At 49.5% G+C, this 19,024-nt stretch overlaps 1 protein-coding gene across 1 annotated transcript; it reads right to left on the bottom strand.

Annotated features, from left to right (window-relative positions):
* Nucleotides 1–515: 515 nt before the first annotated feature.
* Nucleotides 516–17,922, bottom strand: SESN2 (sestrin 2). The gene is made up of 10 exons (XM_072827547.1): nt 17,439–17,922; nt 10,974–11,039; nt 9,241–9,438; nt 8,539–8,721; nt 8,219–8,431; nt 7,125–7,275; nt 6,549–6,667; nt 5,983–6,173; nt 2,821–2,965; nt 516–2,402 (listed from the first exon to the last, which is right to left on the bottom strand). Exons 1-10 carry the CDS (start codon nt 17,541–17,543, stop codon nt 2,316–2,318), a joined length of 1,458 nt encoding a protein of 485 aa, XP_072683648.1. The 5' UTR covers nt 17,544–17,922; the 3' UTR covers nt 516–2,315.
* Nucleotides 17,923–19,024: the final 1,102 nt, after the last annotated feature.

Below are 19,024 nucleotides of genomic sequence, written 5' to 3' on the forward strand. Positions count from 1 at the left end.
TGGTGCTTAGAAAGTGATGAGAAGCAGGTAAGCACAATGGGTGGGGCAGGGGACACAAGGGAGGGGTTCCCAGATATCTCAAAAACTTCTCTCTGCTACAGGGGGAGCTCCGCAGTGGGGAAAAGCAGCAAGGTGAAATGCTGAGGCCTACAAGTCAGGCAGACCCTGGTTGGAATCCTGGTTCCACCAGTGACCACCTATGTGGCCGTAGCAACGTCACTATCTCTGGGTCTGAATTTTCTCACAGATTCAGAAAAATGGCCTCCAAGTACCCAGTCCAAGGCCAGACTTAGTGAGATAAATAACACGGCCATTATTCTCCCACAGTGGCAGGGCTGGGCACCCAAGGGACAGAATAGACTTTTAATGCCAACTACTCTCAACCCAGCAGTCACTGGGCACAAGTGCCCAGCAGGGTAGGGGCCAGCAGGTCAGGTCCATGATGCAACCACAGCTTGCTGTTGATGCTAAGAGATGAACCATGACCCTTGGAAAAACAGCCCATTAACAAGAAGTACAAAACAAAACCTCAGTGAACTTTTATTTTTCATCATACAGAACTGGTAGCAAAGCCGAAGATTTCTGCACTTGAACACTAGATATCCCTCCCTATCCCCCCGGGGGGACATTTACAGAGTCATCATGTCCCTTCTAGAATCCAAACCCCAATGCTGGGGCCTCTTCCCTCCTGCCCAACTTCATTGCAGGGAGGGCTCTGAGGCCGGAAGGGGGTGCCAGTCGCTTCCCCATGCCTGCATGGGTTTGAAATGTGGCACGCTGACCAGGCTCCGTTCTTGCCCCTCTCCAGAGAGGAGGGTCAGAAGCAGCAGCAGCATGACCCCCGCCTTTCTTCAGTCACCTCCAAACTGGTCAGAGAGGAGGCACATACTGCCAGAAGAAGGGCATGGGACGTCACCATTCACAGCTTATTTGCTACAGAAAGTGCCTGGGATCGGTCCTTGGCTGCTTCTGCCTCCAAGCAATCCACCTAAAATCGAGGAAAGGACAGAAACTGGGATTGGGGGGTGGGGATGGGGGCGCTGTCCTAGGAAGGCAGCCAGGAGAGACTGCCTGCCAAGGGGGCAGGCTATCCCTAGAGGCCTTTGAGATTCTGCAAGCTTTGCAGTTTGCTGCTGGCAGGTTGGCCTGCGAAGCCCAGAGTAGACTCAGACATCACAGAAAGTCTCAGCCCTCCGTTGCAACTATATAAACGGAGGTCAAAAAGGTTTGGCAACATAGCTGTGGTCACACAGGTCAGTTTGGGCAGGACCCAAACAAAAACCCTGGCGTCTCCTGACTCTCCCCCTGAACCCCTGCCTCTGAAACCATCTAGAAAGGCTCACTTGGTGGGAAATGTCTGTAGCAGAGCCATGGGAGGTTGGAGAGTGGGGTGCCAGCACCTGCAGAGCAGGCCCAGTTCTGGGGAGAACAGATTTCTCCCTGTGCCCCTCCTCTCAGGCATTGACTGTGGCTATAGAGGTGTGGTCCTGAGAACGTTCCCCTTAAAGAACCGAAATACAGACAGTTGCTAATACTCCCTCCTCTTCAGAAGGCAAAGGGACCCACAGAAGACCCGAACCCTCTAGAGATAATCTACTTTTTTGATATGCTTGGTCTCTCTTATGGGGCCTCCCACCACCAGGTATGGGAGAGAAGGGGAACAGGGGTGGGTAAGGGGAGGTCAAAGGAGCTAAACCAGGATCAGGATAACTAGGGAAAAGGGGCCTTCAGGCTGCCAGAAAGAACAGGCTCTCAGGGAGCCGAACACACAGACCAGCTGTGACACTGAGTTTCACATTGACGGGTGAATGGCAGGTGGGAGGAAATGAAATCTGGGAGTGAGGGAGGAGGAGGAAAGGCAAAGCTGCTTGGAGTGTCAGCCCCTGGAGATTTTGCCCCCTCTCCTTCAGGGGCCAGCCAGGGACTTCCCAGTCCAGGAAGGCCACCATACTTGTGATGCCTGTGGCCCAGCCTGCTGGCACATAAATGAGCTCAGTTCATTTCCCTTCTTGTGCCTTCTGCCTCTGGGGTCAGGGACAGGAAGAAGGGTATGGTCCCTGGGGATCTGCTGGTCCTCTTCCAGCTCCCAGGGGCAGAACTGAGGTCCCAGAGTCAGTGCAATGATCCTGTCCATTCCAGTGAGTAGAAGAGAGGGGACGGCTCAGGGGCTGCACGTCACACACAAGCCCACCTCCAGCGTGGGGTGGGAGGCCTGGGACAGAAAGGGATCAGGGTCTGTTTCCAGACAAGGAAGTCCTTGCAGGGAGGAGGATGCCCCCAGGGTCAGTTGCTCTGGGCCCAGATCCTGCTTGGAGTCAGGTCATGTAGCGGGTGATGGCGCGGAGGGCGTAGAGCAAGGCGGCCTGCATACGGGCCTCCAAGAGCAGCAAGTTCACGTGGACCTGGGATGTAGACAAGGACTTGTTGGTGACTGATGTCACTCCTCACCATTCCTACCCTGACTAATCTCTTTATTTCTCAAAGTTAAAAACCAGAGCTGCCCCTGGGCATTCATTTTCTCATTTCACCCCCCCCAGCAACCTTGAAATGCAGGCAGTGTTTGCTCTTATTATAAAGATAACTAGCTCAGGGGGCAAAGCAACTTGCCCAGGGTCACCAGGCTACTGAGTGATCATGTCAGGCTGGCTGCCACTGAGGACCTTGTGAAGCATACTCCCATTTTATAGGTGAGTAAATGGAGTCAGAAATCACACAGTGGGACCAGGACTTGAACCCAGGATGCTACACCCAGGTGTCCCAACTGGTGGAAGACTCAGCCTGGGAAAGCACATTGGGTCCTGACCCCAATCTCTCCTGTACCTTCTCTGAGTGGCGGAAGTGCCTCCAGAAGAGGTTGTACATTCTTCGCGTGGTCTTCTCTGGGTAGCAGGCCACCGTCTTGATATAGACCTTGAGGTTCCGTTCCAAGAGCTGGTTCACCTCCCCGTAGTCATAGTCATCATATCTGAATAGAAAGGCCTCGATAGCATCACTCTCCAAGTGACTCCTCTCCCCTACCCCCACCCTATAGAAGGAGGAACAGAGTGTGGCAAGAAAAAGCAGAAGGTAGGAAGCAAGTAGAAGCTTGGTTCCTCTTAGAAAAATAGCTGATGTCATACGTTGCAGGCCACTAGACTGGTAGGGGACCACTCCAAAGACTGCAGACAATTAGCATGCCATATTGAGTACCAGTCATGTGCTGTGTGAATATGTGCTCATGGAATCCTCAAAACTACTACAGAAGCTGTCTACAGAACTATTATATATAAAACACCAGGGCAGCCCCAGTGGCGCAGTGGTTTAGCACTGCCTGCAGCCCAGGGTGTGATCCTGGAGCCTCGGGATCAAGTCCCACATCGGGCTCCCTGCATGGAGCCTGCTTCTCCCTCTGCCTGTGTCCCTGCCTCTCTCTCTCTCTCTCTGTGTGTTTCTCATGAATAAATAAATAAAATTAAAAAAAAAAACAAAAAACAAAAAAAAACACACCATATTCATCAGCCCCATTATATAACTGAAAAGGAAAGTGAGAGAGGTGAAATCACTTGTCCTGGGAATGGATTTCAAACCCAGCTCTGCCCAGCTCCAAGGTCATACTCATTACAGTAAAAGCCATGGAAGAAGGGGCAGGAGGTTAGTACAACTACTTTCCCTGGAGAAGGCAAAGAGAAAGGGAAAAAGAAGTGGTACTCGTTTTACAGACGGCCAAACTAAGGCCTGGAGCAGATAATTAACTTGTTCAAAGTCAAAGAGCAAGTTGGTGACAAGTCTGGAAGCCACTTTGTCACTCTCCAGTCCAGTGAGCCAGTGAGTCATCACAGATCAGTTTGGATGGGGTAAATTGGCTGAAAACTGGAGGACAGATTCAGTAGACAGAGGCATGAGAGCAAGAACCATGCTGGAGAATGGGGAAGCGTGGACCAGGGAGCTGGGCAGAAGCAGCCTGTGCCACACTCTAAGACGCTTGCCCCTCTTCCACCTCCCCTGGGCTGGAAAACTGTCCATGACTAGCAAGAAGACGCCCAATTAAATACAAATGAATCCACCCAGTGAAATATAATTTACAGCCAGTAGCACAAAAACACACATTTTCTACAGGGAATATGTACCTTTCTAAAAACATAGGTTTTTTTTTTTTTTTTTTTAGATGCTTGGACTAAACCATTAAATGAAAAAAGCAAGATCACATATTCATTAAAATAGCCACAACACGTTTGATTAAATGAGTAAAATAAGTGAAATGAGTAGGGAGAAAATCTTGTGTTTGTAAAATTATGTGTGTTTTGGTTATCGGCGTGTGGAAAAAAGCCAGGAGAGAAATACTTGACAATAATAAGAGCAGGTGGGATGATGGATGATCTTTATTTTCTCCTTTTTGTTACTTCTGTTTTCTAGATTTACTGTAAATCTAGTTCTCTCTATAAACATCAAATATACATTTAAAAAATGTAATAACTGTTATAACTCCAACTACAGAAAAGCAACTACATTAGAAAGAAGAAAAGCAACGGAGAAAGACTGTCACAGGATGGGGATGTGGTTGTTAAGTAGCTGAATCTGGGAAATGGTTTTTTCCCCCTTAATTCTTTGAATTTCTTACAATGTTATCGGAGTGAGATTTCTTAAAAAAAAAAAAAAAAAAAAAAAATTGGTCTGGGGGCACCTGGGAGGCTCAGTCGGTCTGACTCTTGGTTTTGGCTCAGGTCATGATCTCAGGGTCATGAGATCAAGCCCCACTTTGGGCTCTGCACTCAGCCTGGAGATTCTCTCTCTCTCCCTTTGTCCTCCCCCAGCTCACACACTTGCTATCTTTCTCCCTCTCAAAAATAAATAAACACAATCTTTTTAAAAAATTAATTTTTTAAAAATAGGGGTGCCTGGGCAGCTCAGACAGTTAAGTGACTTAAGATTTTATTTACTTATTTGAGAGATGAAGAGAGAGTGAGTAAGAGAGACCACATGAACAGGGTACCTGCCAGGCTCGATCCTAGGACTCTGGGATCACGACCTGAGCAAAGGGAGACGCTTAACTGACTGACCCACTCAGGCACCCCATGGTCTGTGTATATTCTTGACAAGTAATTTCACATCTAGAGATCATCTATAAGGACTTAGGTATAAGGGTAGCCAGTGCACATGGTGTTTTTAATAGTGAAAAACTGCAAACTATCTACACATCCGATAATTGAGGCGTGGTTGAATTAAGCTACATCCATAATGGAACACCATTCAGTGGTTAAAAAACATAAAAGATCTATTCATACTGACAAGGAAGGCAGTTCACAATAGATGACTAGGTGAAAAAAAAAAGCAAGTTGTAGAATATATCAAGCATGATTCCATCAATTAAAAAAAAATCTACTTAAATCAGAAAATACTTAAATAACAAGATGAAAATGTTAATTAATCATACAGTATCCAGAGACAACCATTATTAATTAACATTTTAGTGTGTAGCCTTCCACACATTTTCCATGCACGCACACATTTTTAGTAAAGAAAAGGGGGGAACAAAAGGAAGATTCTGGTTGGTAACCAGCTTTCTTTTTTCTCAATACGTTTTGTACAATTTCCCATAGCAATATAAAGAAACCATTATTATAACTTGTAATAGCTGTATACTTTTTCACTGAGTGGATATAACGTTATTTAAAGTCTCCTACTGATGTGCATTTATGTTATCCTTATTTATTGTAAGAGAAGAGCTCCTACTTGGAATGGAAACACACACTCTCTCTCCCTCCCGACTCTTCTAAGTATCTCCTTAGTTATCTCTAGAGGGTGGGATTAAAGAGTTTCCTTGACAAGGTTCAAACAGCACATCTATTATCTTTTATAATCAGCAAATAAAAGAATTTGCTTTGAAAAATACTATAGGCAGGAAGAAGGGAAAAGAAATAAACAAAGAACAAAAGGAAACAGCTGTGAGCTGAGATTGAGGGTTTGTAGCACACATGCACACTGGATGAGGGGCTCTATGCTCACCTGATCCCAAAGACACAGTGGATGTAATTCCAGATGGCCCTTCGGAGCATGGAGGTGTCTACTCCACTGTGCATGGCAATGGTGTTGTAGGTAAGGCTATAGGCTGCCTGGAACTTCTCATCCAGCAGCTGCCCACCCTCAGGGTAAAGCCGCTGGATCAGTGAATAGCCATGGTCTTCCCAGGTATAATCCTGAAAAATGTGGGAAGGGGTCAGGGAGTATAATCTTGGCGGTCCAAGGTTGGCCATAGGGACCCCATCCTCTGGAGCACAATTTCACTCTTTATAGTCTCTTTCCTGCCCCACAGATCTAACCTGCTGCCTGATCTGGGCCTGCTGCTTGGTCTGGGAGAAGCCAAAGAGAATGCACCTTGGTGATGACCTTCTCCCTGTGACCAGGATCCCCTGAGCTTAGGGCACAGATAGGTCCTGACACAATCTAGGGTCTCCCATTTCCCTCACAGAATCTCAAGGGAGAAGATGCCTGGCTTTCTAACCACTCAAGCCATCCACCCCTTGCTTGTTTGTAAACCCAGTGCAATGCCAACAAGACCCTAGAGAACCTACCTGGGCACGGAAGGTGGGGGGCGCCTCAGACCCTCGCCGGGTAAAGTCCTCATATCCGAAAGCGGGGTCCTCCACAAAGCACAGCATGTCTGGGTGTGGAGAAGGCTCCAGGATGTCGGCTAAGGATGTCAGAAACAGGTCACAGTGAGGCCAAGGCATGGAGTACAGGAGCATCTACTCCTGATTAATCAATAATGGGTGGGGGTAGATGAGGCTGCCCATGGACCCGGCGGATAAGGCCCCCAGTAATAATCATAGCAATCCTGACAACAGTAGTTATTCATGGAGCCACTTACTCTGTGCTAAGAGTTTTGCTTCCATTGTCCCATTTACCCCACAAACCAATCCTTCACGTGGGAGGAGACTGAGGCCCCGAGACAGAAAGTGAATTCTCAGGGGTCACATTGCCAGAGGGGCTGACCCTAAAGTCCATGCTCGGAACCTCCTAGAAGAAGTGATTGAGATGTGGCTGCCTCCAAAATATAAGAGGGGCCATGCATGGAGTTGCCTACTCCCCAGCAGAGATGGTGTAAGAAGGGGGCAGCCCCTGGAACCTGGCTTCCTGTGACGCTGTACCTGAGGGAGTCACCAGAAGGCTCTCCGACTTCTCCAGCTCAAAGCGGCTCTCCATCTCCTCCTGGGATGCTCCTTCATCCCGTAACAGACTCTCCTGGAGCTGCCTCATGCGTTCCATCAAAGCTTCCACGTCTCGGGCAGCCTCAAAGCCCTGCAGGAGGGACCCCATGGTGACCACTTACTCCTCAGCCCCAGGAAACTCCACACATCCTTCCCATAAGCCAGGCCACCCCGAGCGACCACAGGGGCGCACTGCCTCCCGAGGCAGCCAGTGGGCTGGGCAGCTAGTGTGTTGTACTTCAAGGGGCATCTAGGTGGCTCGGTTAAGTGTCTGCCTATGGCTCTCAGGTCCTGGGATCAAGCCCTGCCGTATCCTGGCTCCCTCTTCCTCAGGGAGACTGCTCTTCCCTTGCCCTCTGCCCCTCCCCCTGCCTGTGCCTGTTCTCTCGCTCTCCCTAATAAAAAAATAAAATCTTAAAAAAAAAAAAAAAAAACAACAACAACAACAAAAAAAAACTGATGCCTGGGTGGCTCAGCAGTTGAGCATCTGTATTTGGCTCAGGGCGTGATCCTGGAGTCCTGGGATCAAGTCCCACATCGGGCTTCCTGCATGGAGCCTGCTTCTCCCTCTGTTTGTGTCTCTGCCTCTCTCTATGTGTCTCTCATGAATAAATAAAAAAAATCTTCAAAAAAAAAGTGAAGTTTAAGAAGCTATGGAATAGGCATGTCTTCTCTGACCATCAACCTCCCTCACTGGAAAGGGGATTATTAAAGTATCTGTAATTTTATATTAAAACAAACAAGGCCATCTGATGGAGTAAGAGGCAAACTTTCTAAAGTGCTAATACTCAGGAGACCTTATGCCTAAGACGCTACATGCCAAGGGGCCTACCACATGGTTATTTCATTTGATCCTCACAACCCTTATGAAGTAGGGGTCTGTAGCCTCATTTCACAGATGAGGAAACCAAGTTTCAAAGTCAATTAACTTTTCTGAGGCCTCTCAGCGTGAGATAGGGAAGCACTGGCTTCCATGCAAGGACCAGAGGCCATGCGAGCTTCTTCTCCCAACAAGACCCAGGCCCATGACTTACCCCAGAGTTGTTCATTGGGTCCCTGCTGGGTGGGCTACTCTGCCCACTGGGGGGTGAAGGTGCCTGGGGGGCAGGGCTGCCCTCTGAGTCCCCCTCAGGGAGGATGCCACAGCCAAACACAAAGGAGGCCAGTGAATGGCAGTGGGTGAGCAGGACCAGTGCCTGGATGAGCTCTGCCAGAGACCAGCTGTGCTCGCCTGTCTTCAGCAAGGCCTGGAGAGGAAAGAAGGCCAGACTGGCTCAGTGCCTGGCCCTAGGCTGACTGCCTGACATGCCCCAGCCCGGCCCCTTTGCTCCCACTGCCTCTCTGCCCATGGCACCTGGATATGTTCCTTGGTGATGAGCCACGGCCGGTGTGCCAGCAACTTGTTGATCTCACTGAGCTTGCGTAGCTTCTCGGGGGCACGATGGAGACCAAGTAGCCACTCAGGGTCACCACCCGTCTGCAGAAACTCAGCCATGTGAGAACCCACCAAGTAAGAACACTGATGGCGGGCGGCAGCCTGTGGAGGGGGTGGACAGATCCTTGCTCAGGGTAGATACCCCATGGAGGGAGAAATCCCAGACCTCACTGTGGCCAGAGAGGCAGGACTCTAAGGTCCTGACCCCAGCTCCACTAGTTTGCTCTCCTTCCTTGGTCAGGTCATCTGACTCCTTTGTGCCTGTTTCCTTCTTCATAAAGTAGGCACTAAAAATGCCTCTTTGGGATGCCTGGGTGGCTCAGTCAGTTAAGCATCTGACTTGCTATCAGCTCAGGTCTTGATTTATCTCAGGGTTATGAGTTCAATCCCCGCATTGGGCTCCATGCTGAGTATGGAGCCTACTTAATTAAAAAAAAAAAAAAAGAAAGTCTCTCTTCACAATTCTGTGGATGATTAGATAAAGTTAGGGCTTTCCTCTGCACTGTGCAACCTTTCCTTCTGGGCTATGGAATGAATTTAGGAAGCACCCAGCAAAGAGATCTCAAGACCAAAACCCCCCATGTGGCCAACCCTACAAGAGTTGGACTCAGACAGGCTCACCATGATGGCAATGTAGTGGCGCCAGGAGCTGGCCAGGGGCCCATCTGTGTGCAGCAAGAGGTAGTGCAGACGCCAAAAGCAGCTAAGATAGTCAGGGTGCAGGCCCATCACCACTGCCAGATTGTCCACCCGTCCAGAGGACATCAGTGCCTCTAGCCTCAGGTGCTGCTCCAGGCTCTCAGCTCCCTCCTGAAGGACCTGCCAAGCAAAGGAGAGAGGGTGAGTTCCCAGACCACCCTCCACATCAAAGAGACCAATGTATTCATTGTGTTGGGACTATAATAGCCGAGAAACTAAAAACTGACCGTCATGTCCAAAAAAAAGGAAAATAGGGGAGGAAAAGAGAATTCTTTAAGTGATCTCTTTGCTCAAGGTTACAGATCTAGTAAATGACCGGAACGTGGATTCAAATCCAGATTAGCACCAAAGCCTGTTTATTTCCTTCATTATAAAAGAGGACTGGTTATTTACAAATGAAAAAAGAAAATACAAGAACAATACTTGAGTTTAAAAACTCTGGGCTGGATATAAATAATCAGCAGGTGGTTGTTTGCTTTCCATTTACAAAGGGTGGAGAGGGAACTGGGGGTGGAGAGGGGGGCAAGTTAGACATTTGTTAACAGCTCATTAACTGCTTGGCTACACATTTAGGAGAGCAAACAGGACGACAAAACAAAACATTTATTTTTGTTCCCTGAAGGCCAAAGAAATAGGAGGAAACTATTATTTTAAAATTCTTCTGGCATGTAGTTTGAAGGTAACGCCCCTCCTCCCCAACCCCATGCTAGAATGTCGTCAGCTCCGTGATGGCAAGGGTTTTGGCTGTCTTGTTCTGTCTTAGCCCCAGCACCTACAACAGTGCCTGACATGGATTAATCATTCAATAGATATCTGTTAAATAAATGAATAAATGATCTGACTCCGTGGATAAATTATGTCTCTTGTATTAGATGTTTCTTGTAGTGATGAAAATAAAGAACATGATGATAACCGCCTCCCCCATATGTTGTAAACTATGACCTTGGTTCTATATGAAAAAAAAGCCCCAAAACAGTGATAAACAGTTAAGTAACAGTGATTATCTCTGTGGGAGGTCGGATTACAGGAGACCAGAGCCTTCTGAGACATTAAAAATTTTCTTATAACGAACATAATATCACTTTTGAAGTTGAAAAAAAAAGTAATTTATGTATAGTCAAAGAAGAGCAGTTAATATAGATAGTTTATCTTTTTAAAGAACAGTCCTGGGGCACCAGGGTAGCTCAGTAGATTAAGCGTCTGCCTTTGGTTTAGGTCATGATCCCAGGGATCGAGCCCCTGTGTCAGGCTCCCTCCTCAATGGAGAGTCTGCTTCTCCCTTTCCCTCTGCCACTCGCCCTGCTTGTGCTTTTGCTCTGTCAAATAAATAAAATAAATAAAATAAAATAAAATAAAATAAAAATAAAATAAATAAGGAAGGAAAGAAAGAAAGAACGAGCCTTGTTCTGGGAATCAAAAGTTTGTTCATTACCTAGCTGTGTCATTATCACTTTATCTCTTTGAGCCTGTTTCTTCCCAGCAACGTGGGGTTGATATGCATGCTTCACAGAGCTGTTTGTGGGTTAAATGAGTCAAGAACCTGAAGCTAGTTTCAAAGCTGCTATTTCAAGAGACAGGAAAAGACCCCCACCCACACAATGTCCCATGTCCTTTCTTCCCAGAGGCCAAAAATTCCTAACCCCTTCCAAGCCTACCTCCTCTACTGGGATGAAGGCACTGGGCCCTCGGGGGCCTCGCCGAGCCCGGCTTTCCCTCTGCTCCTAGAAGGAAACACATCATGATTATTGGAGGTAAAAGTGAGGACTTATGAGTATAGTTATCTCTCCAGCTTTTTCTTCCTACTCAAGGGGGCACACAGAGCTTTTAAAACCACCCCTTGGGGCAGCCCGGGTGGCTCAGTGGTTTAGCACTTCAGCCCAGGGTGTGATCCTGGAGACCAGGGATAGAGTCCCATGTCAGGCTCCCTGCATGGAGCCTGCTTCTCCCTCTGCCTGTGCCTTTGTTTTTGTCTCTGTCTCTGTCTCTCTCTCTCTCGTGAATAAATAAAATATTTTTTAAAATAAATAAAACCACCCTTTGGTGCACACTATACAGAAGACTCAGGTGGGAGATATACACATGTTGGCAGGTGGAGAAAGGATAAGCAAGGAAGAGCTCACCCTACAGGCTGAGGTTTTCAGGAACTGGGCACCTCAGTTTTAGGTGGGAGGGGGATGGGAAGGGGAAAAATATATAGCAACCATGGTACACATCTCTAGAAGGCCACCTTTTTAGTAGCCCTGGAGATCCCATACAAGAAATCCTGAAACTAGATTAGCATCTACCTTACTTAGATTCCTACGATACAGCCTCAATTGCTTTCCAACTGTCACTTCTTCATCCCTCCCACTTCCATCACCTTAGACTACACCATCCCTTGTCTGGACCGCCACCCACAGCTCTACCAATGTTCTTCCTGCTTCCATTGCCCTGCCCTCTCCTACCTATCCTCCAAAAAATGAACAAAACAATGCATAAAGAAAATATCCTGCCCAAACTATACCTCTAGAACTGGAAGCACATTTAGTGAGTCCGTGACACTGGTGGTTTCTAGGAGGGCAAACTTTCTGTAGCCAAGGGAAATTTTCTCAAGTGCAAATCTGGTCAACTGGCTTAAAACCCTGCCTCTAGTACTCATACCTTTCCAGGTAAATTAGTAGTTCTGGCCTACTGTTCTCCCACTGGTCACTCCTTTTGCCAAATTAACTCATAGTCTTCCAAGGTTGGGGAACCTTCTTCTGACCCCCATCTGTGACCCTACAATTCCTGGTGCTTTTGCTTCTGATAACATTGTCTTCTAATTGTCTGATTCAGATCTCCCACTACCAGATCACATTTTGAGGACAGCAGGGCTAGGTCATTCATACCAGCCTGTGAATGAAGAAAACAGAGAAAATAGAGAGGAATGGAGGGAATCTAAGCAGGGCATACAAGGCTGACAGTAGCAGTTCTTCTGATGTCATGCACTGGAGTCTCTTTGGAACCCACCATTCATGTACTCACTAAATCTGCTCCTAGTCTGAGAGGCAGGGTTCAGAGAGAATGTTTTATTTATTTATTTATTTGTTTTGATAACTGGGAGGGGAGCTCTCAGTACTGGCCTTGGAAACAGTTTACCCAAATCAGAGTCATGCTCTACTGGACAGAGACAGTATCCCCCTAACTCTCCCCTCACTGGAAACCAGACTGAGTATCAATCCACAGGTGTCCAGGGACTAAAGATTATAATTGAACTTCCTTTTCAGATGGCCAAAACGCCCCAGAGAGAGACAGAACTTTGGGACTCTGAAAGACCACACAGAAAGAACAATGGGATCTGGAAGTCCCAGGTCTGAGGACCAATTCTGCTACTAACTTGCTGTTTGACTTTGAGAAAGTGACCTAGACCCTCTGGGTCTTAATCTTAGACAAAAAAAGTAGTTGGGCTAATTGCTCAGCCCCTTTTAGCCCACACTTCTGGGAGCTACCAGGCCAGGCTGGTCCAAGTCCAGTACAGAAATCCCAGCAATCTCCAAGTACTCTCTTTCAGCTTCCCTCCTCCCTCACCAAAGAAAAAAAGCCTAACAGCTCTGTCTAGTAGGAGATAAGGACTGCTGACTCCACATTCTGGGCCTCTCCCTCAGGGGACCTGAGGACAGATAGAAAACCAGGGTGGGGGTAGGGGTGGGGGACCTGGAGGGCCCCTCAGGGTGCTGAGGAGGTACAGGGACCAGCCTTGGGTACCCCTTCTTACTCTAAAATTTGCCCCAGGACCTGTTAAAGGAAAGATCTGATGCCTGTAGGTCTTTAGGTGATAAGTCGGGACCCACCAACATTTTCAGTCCTGAGCAGGATGATGATGATGATGATGGTGATGGTGATGATGGTGACAGCCATGATGGTAATTATAGAGTACAGTTAAAAGATACAGGTTCTTGGCCCAGAATTCTTGGGATCATATGACAACTCCACAACCTATTATCTGCTAGCTATGGGAGCCTCGGTTTCCCCACCAAATAATGGGGACAATAGTACCCACTTTCTCTGGGCAGTCATGAGGATTTAATGAGATAATGCCCCTATAGCCTTTACCTCAGTACCTCTGTCACACAAAGCACTTAATAAAAGGCAGCAGTCAGCGATCATTAACCTCGTTGTAATTTTCAAACAAGGACTTCACAACCCATGAGGTACAAAACCCCTTTGAGACGCTTTCAAAAAGATGCCAATGCCAAGGTCCCACCTCCAGCAATTCTGATTTAATTGGGTGGGGCCCAACATAATTTACAGCTAGGGTGGAGGGCCACGGTTTCACACCTTTTATTGATCATTTTCTCAAGTCTAAGGCACTGTGCTAAGTGCTTTCCAGGTGGAACCAGAATTAATTTGTTCATTCAACAAATATTTTTGATGACTATAATGCAGACAGCTAGAGAACAGGAATGAAAAGACAGTCTCAGCCTTCACAGAATTTATGATCTAAAGGAGAATGACAGATGAATAGGATTTTAAATCATAGATTGTGTAAAGTAAATGAAATAGAGAACGAGACAGTGTATGATGGAGTGGGGGTGTACCACATATCAGTCTGAGGAAACAGGGAAAGCTACTGGGGAGCTAACCTTTGTGTCAATATCTAAATATCAAATATCTAAATAAGTTGATGAGAAGGCAGCAGGGCCCATAGAGATCTAGGGGACCAGCATTCCAGCCACAGGGAACAGAAAATACAAAGTCCTGAAGATAAGACCAAGTAGATTCTAATCCAGAGCTCCAATACCCTGAAAGCTTCTCTGATCTTGACACCCAGAACTTCAGGGGGAAGTAGACAGAACAAGGTCCCACTACCGAGAGATGATGCCTCCAGCTTAGCCCTCCCCTATTTCCCAGGTAGGGAGTCATAATAACAATGGTAGGTAACACCACCGATTACCATCAGCTAGGCGTTTTTCATGCACTTAAGGTAGGATCTACTACTACTCCTAGAGCTCCCATTTTACATATGATGAACAAGTCCCAGGGAGGTCAAGTCAGACTTTGTACCTGTGGTTCACCAGGAGTGAGAATCTCCTTCTCCCTGTCCACGTTCCCTGGGATCCACTCCCAGTCACAGCACCTGCATATTGTGTTTTTTCTTACTTGGAGGGCACACTGGATCTAGCTCCCTGTGACCCCAGTAACACTGAAGTCAGACAGCCCTCTCAGTGGCCACTGAACAGGGAAGGCTTTAGGCAAGTTGTAAAAGGGGGATAATTACCCCTCAAGCTCAGTGCCAGGCTCCTAATTTAAATACTCGCTAAATGTTAATTTTTATATTAGCTCAGGCATTTGCACTCAGGTTCCATTGACTCTTCATCAGTTTTGGGGGTAAGGGCTGGGGGTCTCTATGTTGCATACAAGATTAAGGTTCCAAAGGTTAAGCACCAGCTGACAAGTGGCCAGTTTGAGATCGGAGCTCAGTTCAGTTTGGCTTCCAAGGGTTCTACCACCCACATCAGCCTCTTGGAGTAGCCCCAGCCTTTATTCCGAGTATCCTATCCAGAGCCTGTAACCCCCAGGACTCAGCTACACACCTATGAAGTCATTCGGCCAGCTGGGAAGGGACAGAGACTCCCCCAACCTCACTCCACGGCAGAACTCAGGTACCTGCCACAATTTACACACGAGAGGGAGACGGAAGGCCCAAGCAGCCTCTTACTCCAGCCTTGGAAGGAGGGGGTGTGAGTGGCGCCATGGGCTGGGCACTAGGCTAAGTGCTTTACACATATGATCTGGCTGATTTCTCACAACTACCCTGAGGGAAACAGGTCTTATTCCTTCTTCAGAGACAGCTCATTGAGGCTCCTTCTGAGTCCTGTTCCAGATGTGCACAGCTCAGATCTGACTTCAAAGCACATGCAGGTCACAAGGGTCAGCTAAGCCAACAAGGAACAAAGAGTTAGGAGCACTTACTAGGTGCTAAGAACAGTGCTGGAAAGGTGACCAACAGAACGTTTCTAGTCTAGCAAAGGAGACACACAAAATGCCGATTACATGACTGTTACACTATAAGTGGATTAAAGCTCCAACAACCGAGGAGAAGACGTACTGAAGGAGGGTATGCAGAAGGGCCTTATCGTGTGGGGGAGGGAGAGTTTCCCTGAGGAAGTGATGTTTGAGGAAGTGATTCTAGAGCTCAAGAGGGCTCAAAACATATACCATTGGTCCTAGAGTGAAGTCCTAGGGTCTGTAGGCTTTGATCCCTTTAGGTTAAGGGCATGTGGTGAAGTGCTGGGAGGTGAGGGGCCCACGTGTCTGGTGTTCCCTTGGGCACCAGGCTCTGTAATTTCAGTGCCCTACAGTCTTCTAAGGGTGCTGCTTAAAGCAGGCATCTTCCCAAGGTCCTCTTCTTGAGAGAGAAGACTATGTGGACAGTGTTCAGATATCTTGCTGCTGACAAGTGGCTTCCATCTAAAGGCCACTCCCTAGAGCCTGCCCAGACCACCTGGGGCACTGTCTTCTCCCCAGGCCACTTCCCAGGCACTAGGAGAGGGATGGGCCAATTCTCACCTCAGGCAAGAGGGACAGGTTCAGGCACTCCATTGTGACACACTCTGGGGAAAGGGAAATGACCACATTCTAACGATACCCAGCATCTCTGACTCAGTTACTATGTTCCAGGAGTTGTGCTTTAGCCTTTGCTTGTATTGTCATTTCTCCCAACAATCCTCAGAGATACTATCAAATCTCCATGGGAAGAAGCTGCAGGAGGGAAAAATGATCACTTGGCCAAGATCACACAGCAAATGAATGAGAGGGCTGGGATATGAACCCAGAACGCTCCCCTCTAGGGGCCAGGTGCCCTCAATAATTCTGTGATTCACCCAGCCCCCTCCAGAAAGAACTAGACTCAGAGTAAAGTGACTTGCTCAAAGCCACTTGGCAAAGTGACAGGATGGGGGTTTCATTCCTCCACCTGGGGTTCTTAAACCATGATGGCGAAGGGCAGAGATCCCCACAGAAAACCCAGGACGTAAACCATCCACCGCTGGAGGTAGGACCCCAAGAAATCATGCTGCTCCGAGAAGGGCAGCAATTTTCCCAGGGTCACCCAGGTTAGGACTAGCACTTGTCACACTCCCAGCCCCAGCAATATACTTACACCATGCTCCAGGCCTGGAACCTAAAACAAGCTAAATTCTCTGTAGTGTCAAGCACACTACGGAATCCCAGATACGCCCAGCAAAGAGCTACTTGGTGGGGCTAGTGAAGGAAGTCCCTCCTGGGCCTCAATTTCCTCACCCTGGAAAATGGGGCTATAGTGTAGCTCTATTTAGCTAGTTTAGTACTTAAGGACTCAGAAAAGGCAAAACCCGAGACCAGCACCTAGTAGTGCTAGTGCTTAAATGATAAGATGTCCCCTGTCGCTGGGGGGGGAGGCAGGAGGTGTGTCAGATTAGGCCCAGCCTCTTCCTAGCTTCCCTGCAAAGAGTTCCTGCGAAACAAACTTCTGGGACCTCAGACCGCTTAGTAGGGCTCAACCTAATGGACGCTCGCCTTCCCGAGCCGGGTCCAGGGTTTCTCCCCTCCTCCCCCAGCTTTGGCCGCCGCCGCGTACCCCGCGGCCAGCCGCGGCCCCGGAACGCCGACGCTCCCCCGCTCCCAACTGGGGGTGCAGGCGTGGGCGGGGGACGCGCTCGACCTCGGCTGGCAAGTCCCAGGTGCCCCAATCCCCGCACTGGGAGACGGGAACCGGGTCGTACCCTGGAAAGAGTCCTCCGCCAGCAGCCCCAGCCTAGAGGAAGGGACTCTGCGGAAGGGGGCGGGGAGGAGGAGTGGTCCGGCCGCAGCGCCGGGGATCTGCCTGGACTTGAAGATTCTCCCGTCGAGAGCCCAAACCCAAGATAACCTCGAGAAGGCTCCCCTCTCATTGGCCGGGAGTCCGAGGGAGCCAGGGAAGGTTCCACAGCCCGGGGGGGGAGGGGGCGGAGAGGGCCGCCACTGCCAGTTGATGCAACCCCATTCCCAGGTTACGCGCTCCACTCCGCCTCCCCCCCACCCGACCCCCGAGCCCGGGGCGTTGTGGGGGGGCCGAGGGGGCGCTGCGCAAAGACTCAGTTCGGGACTCAAACGAAGAGTGGCGTCGCTCGGCCGCTGCTTACCTCTCCCGCCCCGGGGCCGCCGCCGCCGCCGCCGCCGCCGCCGCCCGGGGCGAACGGCAGGTAGCCCTTGAGCTCTGCGCGGCACTCGGAGTCTGCAACGATCATGGTGTGTGCCAGGATCTGGCCACGGCTCGCCGGGCACCCGACGGGGGTTGGCACGCACGCACCCAGGAAGCCGGGGCTAGGGGCCGCTGGGGAGGTCCTAGAGCCCCGGGGAGTCTCTCGGGGTTCCAGAACGCTCCGAGAGCCCAGAACCAGCGAACGGGCGCTCCTCCGCCGGACTCTCCGGTCGGCCGGCTTCTGGAAGGCTGAGTGGCCTCGGCAGTCGGGGATGGGCCGCGGCCCTGGGGTTTTCACGGCCCGGAGTGCCTCGGAAGTCCGCAGTGGCCACGGCCGCTCGCCAAGCCAGCGCTCCCCAGCATCCCCGCCGCGGAACTGCCAGCGCTCGCCGGGCTCTGACACCAGCAGCGCCGCTCAGCCTGCTGCGGTCCCCGGGGGAGGGCGGGGACACAAAAGCTCCGCGCCGCAGCCAATCAGAGGCCTGTTTCCCGGGGAGGCGGGGGCGGCACCTCCCCCTGGAACCCAACGCCCGGCCAATCCGCACCGGGAAGCGCCCGGGAACTCTGGGAGCTGTAGTCAGCCCGGGATGCATGCTGCAAACTTTTGCAAAAGGGTTTAGTCAGATTGTGGGCAGTATCGGCCGAGAGTGACAGCCAAAAGAGTCATTAGGGCTGCGTGATGAAACGGGACTTCACCGGGCTGGGCCGGAGAGCCGGGTGTGAAATCCCTCCCAAGTTCGTTCTTCAGCTTTTCAGTTCCTGCAGGGACTGGTTAGGGTTAGGAGAGGTGGTGCTAATTACAGAGCTGAACCCCAGATTTTGGAGATTAGAGGGCACAGCCCTGCCCCCCACCCCCGGCCTCCGGGAGAGCTCCATCTTAAAATGTACCAGGCACTGGGAATCCATCTATTTGTGGAGTCCCTGGAAAAGCCTCCATTCATCGAAAGGTCCTTGGCAACCTCACGTCTAACCTCAATCCCTATGCTGCAGTTTTCTCTCGTGCTTCCTTGGGGTTTCCTCCAGGCCTGTCTTCCATACCCACCACTCCCTTTTTAGAAACTTTGAGGCAAAAAAAACCCCAAAAAACAAAAAACAACTTTGAGGCAAGGTGTCCTACTGGGTCTTTTCTCACGTCTCTCTCTGGCCACTCCTTCTCTGACTCTCTGGAACGTGGGTGTTCCTCAGTTTCTGTTTTCTCCCCTCCTCTCTCCAGACACTCCGTCCCTCTCTGATCTCATCCATTTCCTGGCCTTCAGTAATCCTTTTGGGAGTAAGTTGCTTACACCAGAACCTCAGCACCTCAAAGTGAATTCATCTCTTGTTCCCTTCCCACAGTCTCTTCCCTCAGTTTTTCTTTAGAGTTCCACTGTTTGTTTTCATCTTAAAGTCATTTACTCTGGATAGGAAATCCTGGGTGGGCTAGATTACCTCCAAGTTTCTCCCAGAGACTTTCTGAGACTAGGCTTACCATTCCAAGGATGACCCTCTGATTTGGCCTGCTGCCTCCAGCTCTTGGAAGAAGAAAAT

The sequence above is a fragment of the Canis lupus genome, chromosome 5 (genome assembly GCF_048164855.1).
Source record: "Canis lupus baileyi chromosome 5, mCanLup2.hap1, whole genome shotgun sequence".
In the NCBI taxonomy this organism is placed as follows: domain Eukaryota; kingdom Metazoa; phylum Chordata; class Mammalia; order Carnivora; family Canidae; genus Canis; species Canis lupus.

Coding starts and splice junctions, on each gene's coding strand:
- SESN2 (XM_072827547.1), bottom strand. CDS start 17,543: ATGATCGTTGCAGACTCCGAGTGCCGCGCAGAGCTCAAGGGCTACCTG. Junction 11,040..17,438: donor GCGGCCCCGGGGCGGGAGAG/GTAAGCAGCGGC, acceptor GTTTCCTTCTAG/GAGCAGAGGGAAAGCCGGGC. Junction 8,722..9,240: donor GCCACTACATTGCCATCATG/GTGAGCCTGTCT, acceptor CCCCCTCCACAG/GCTGCCGCCCGCCATCAGTG.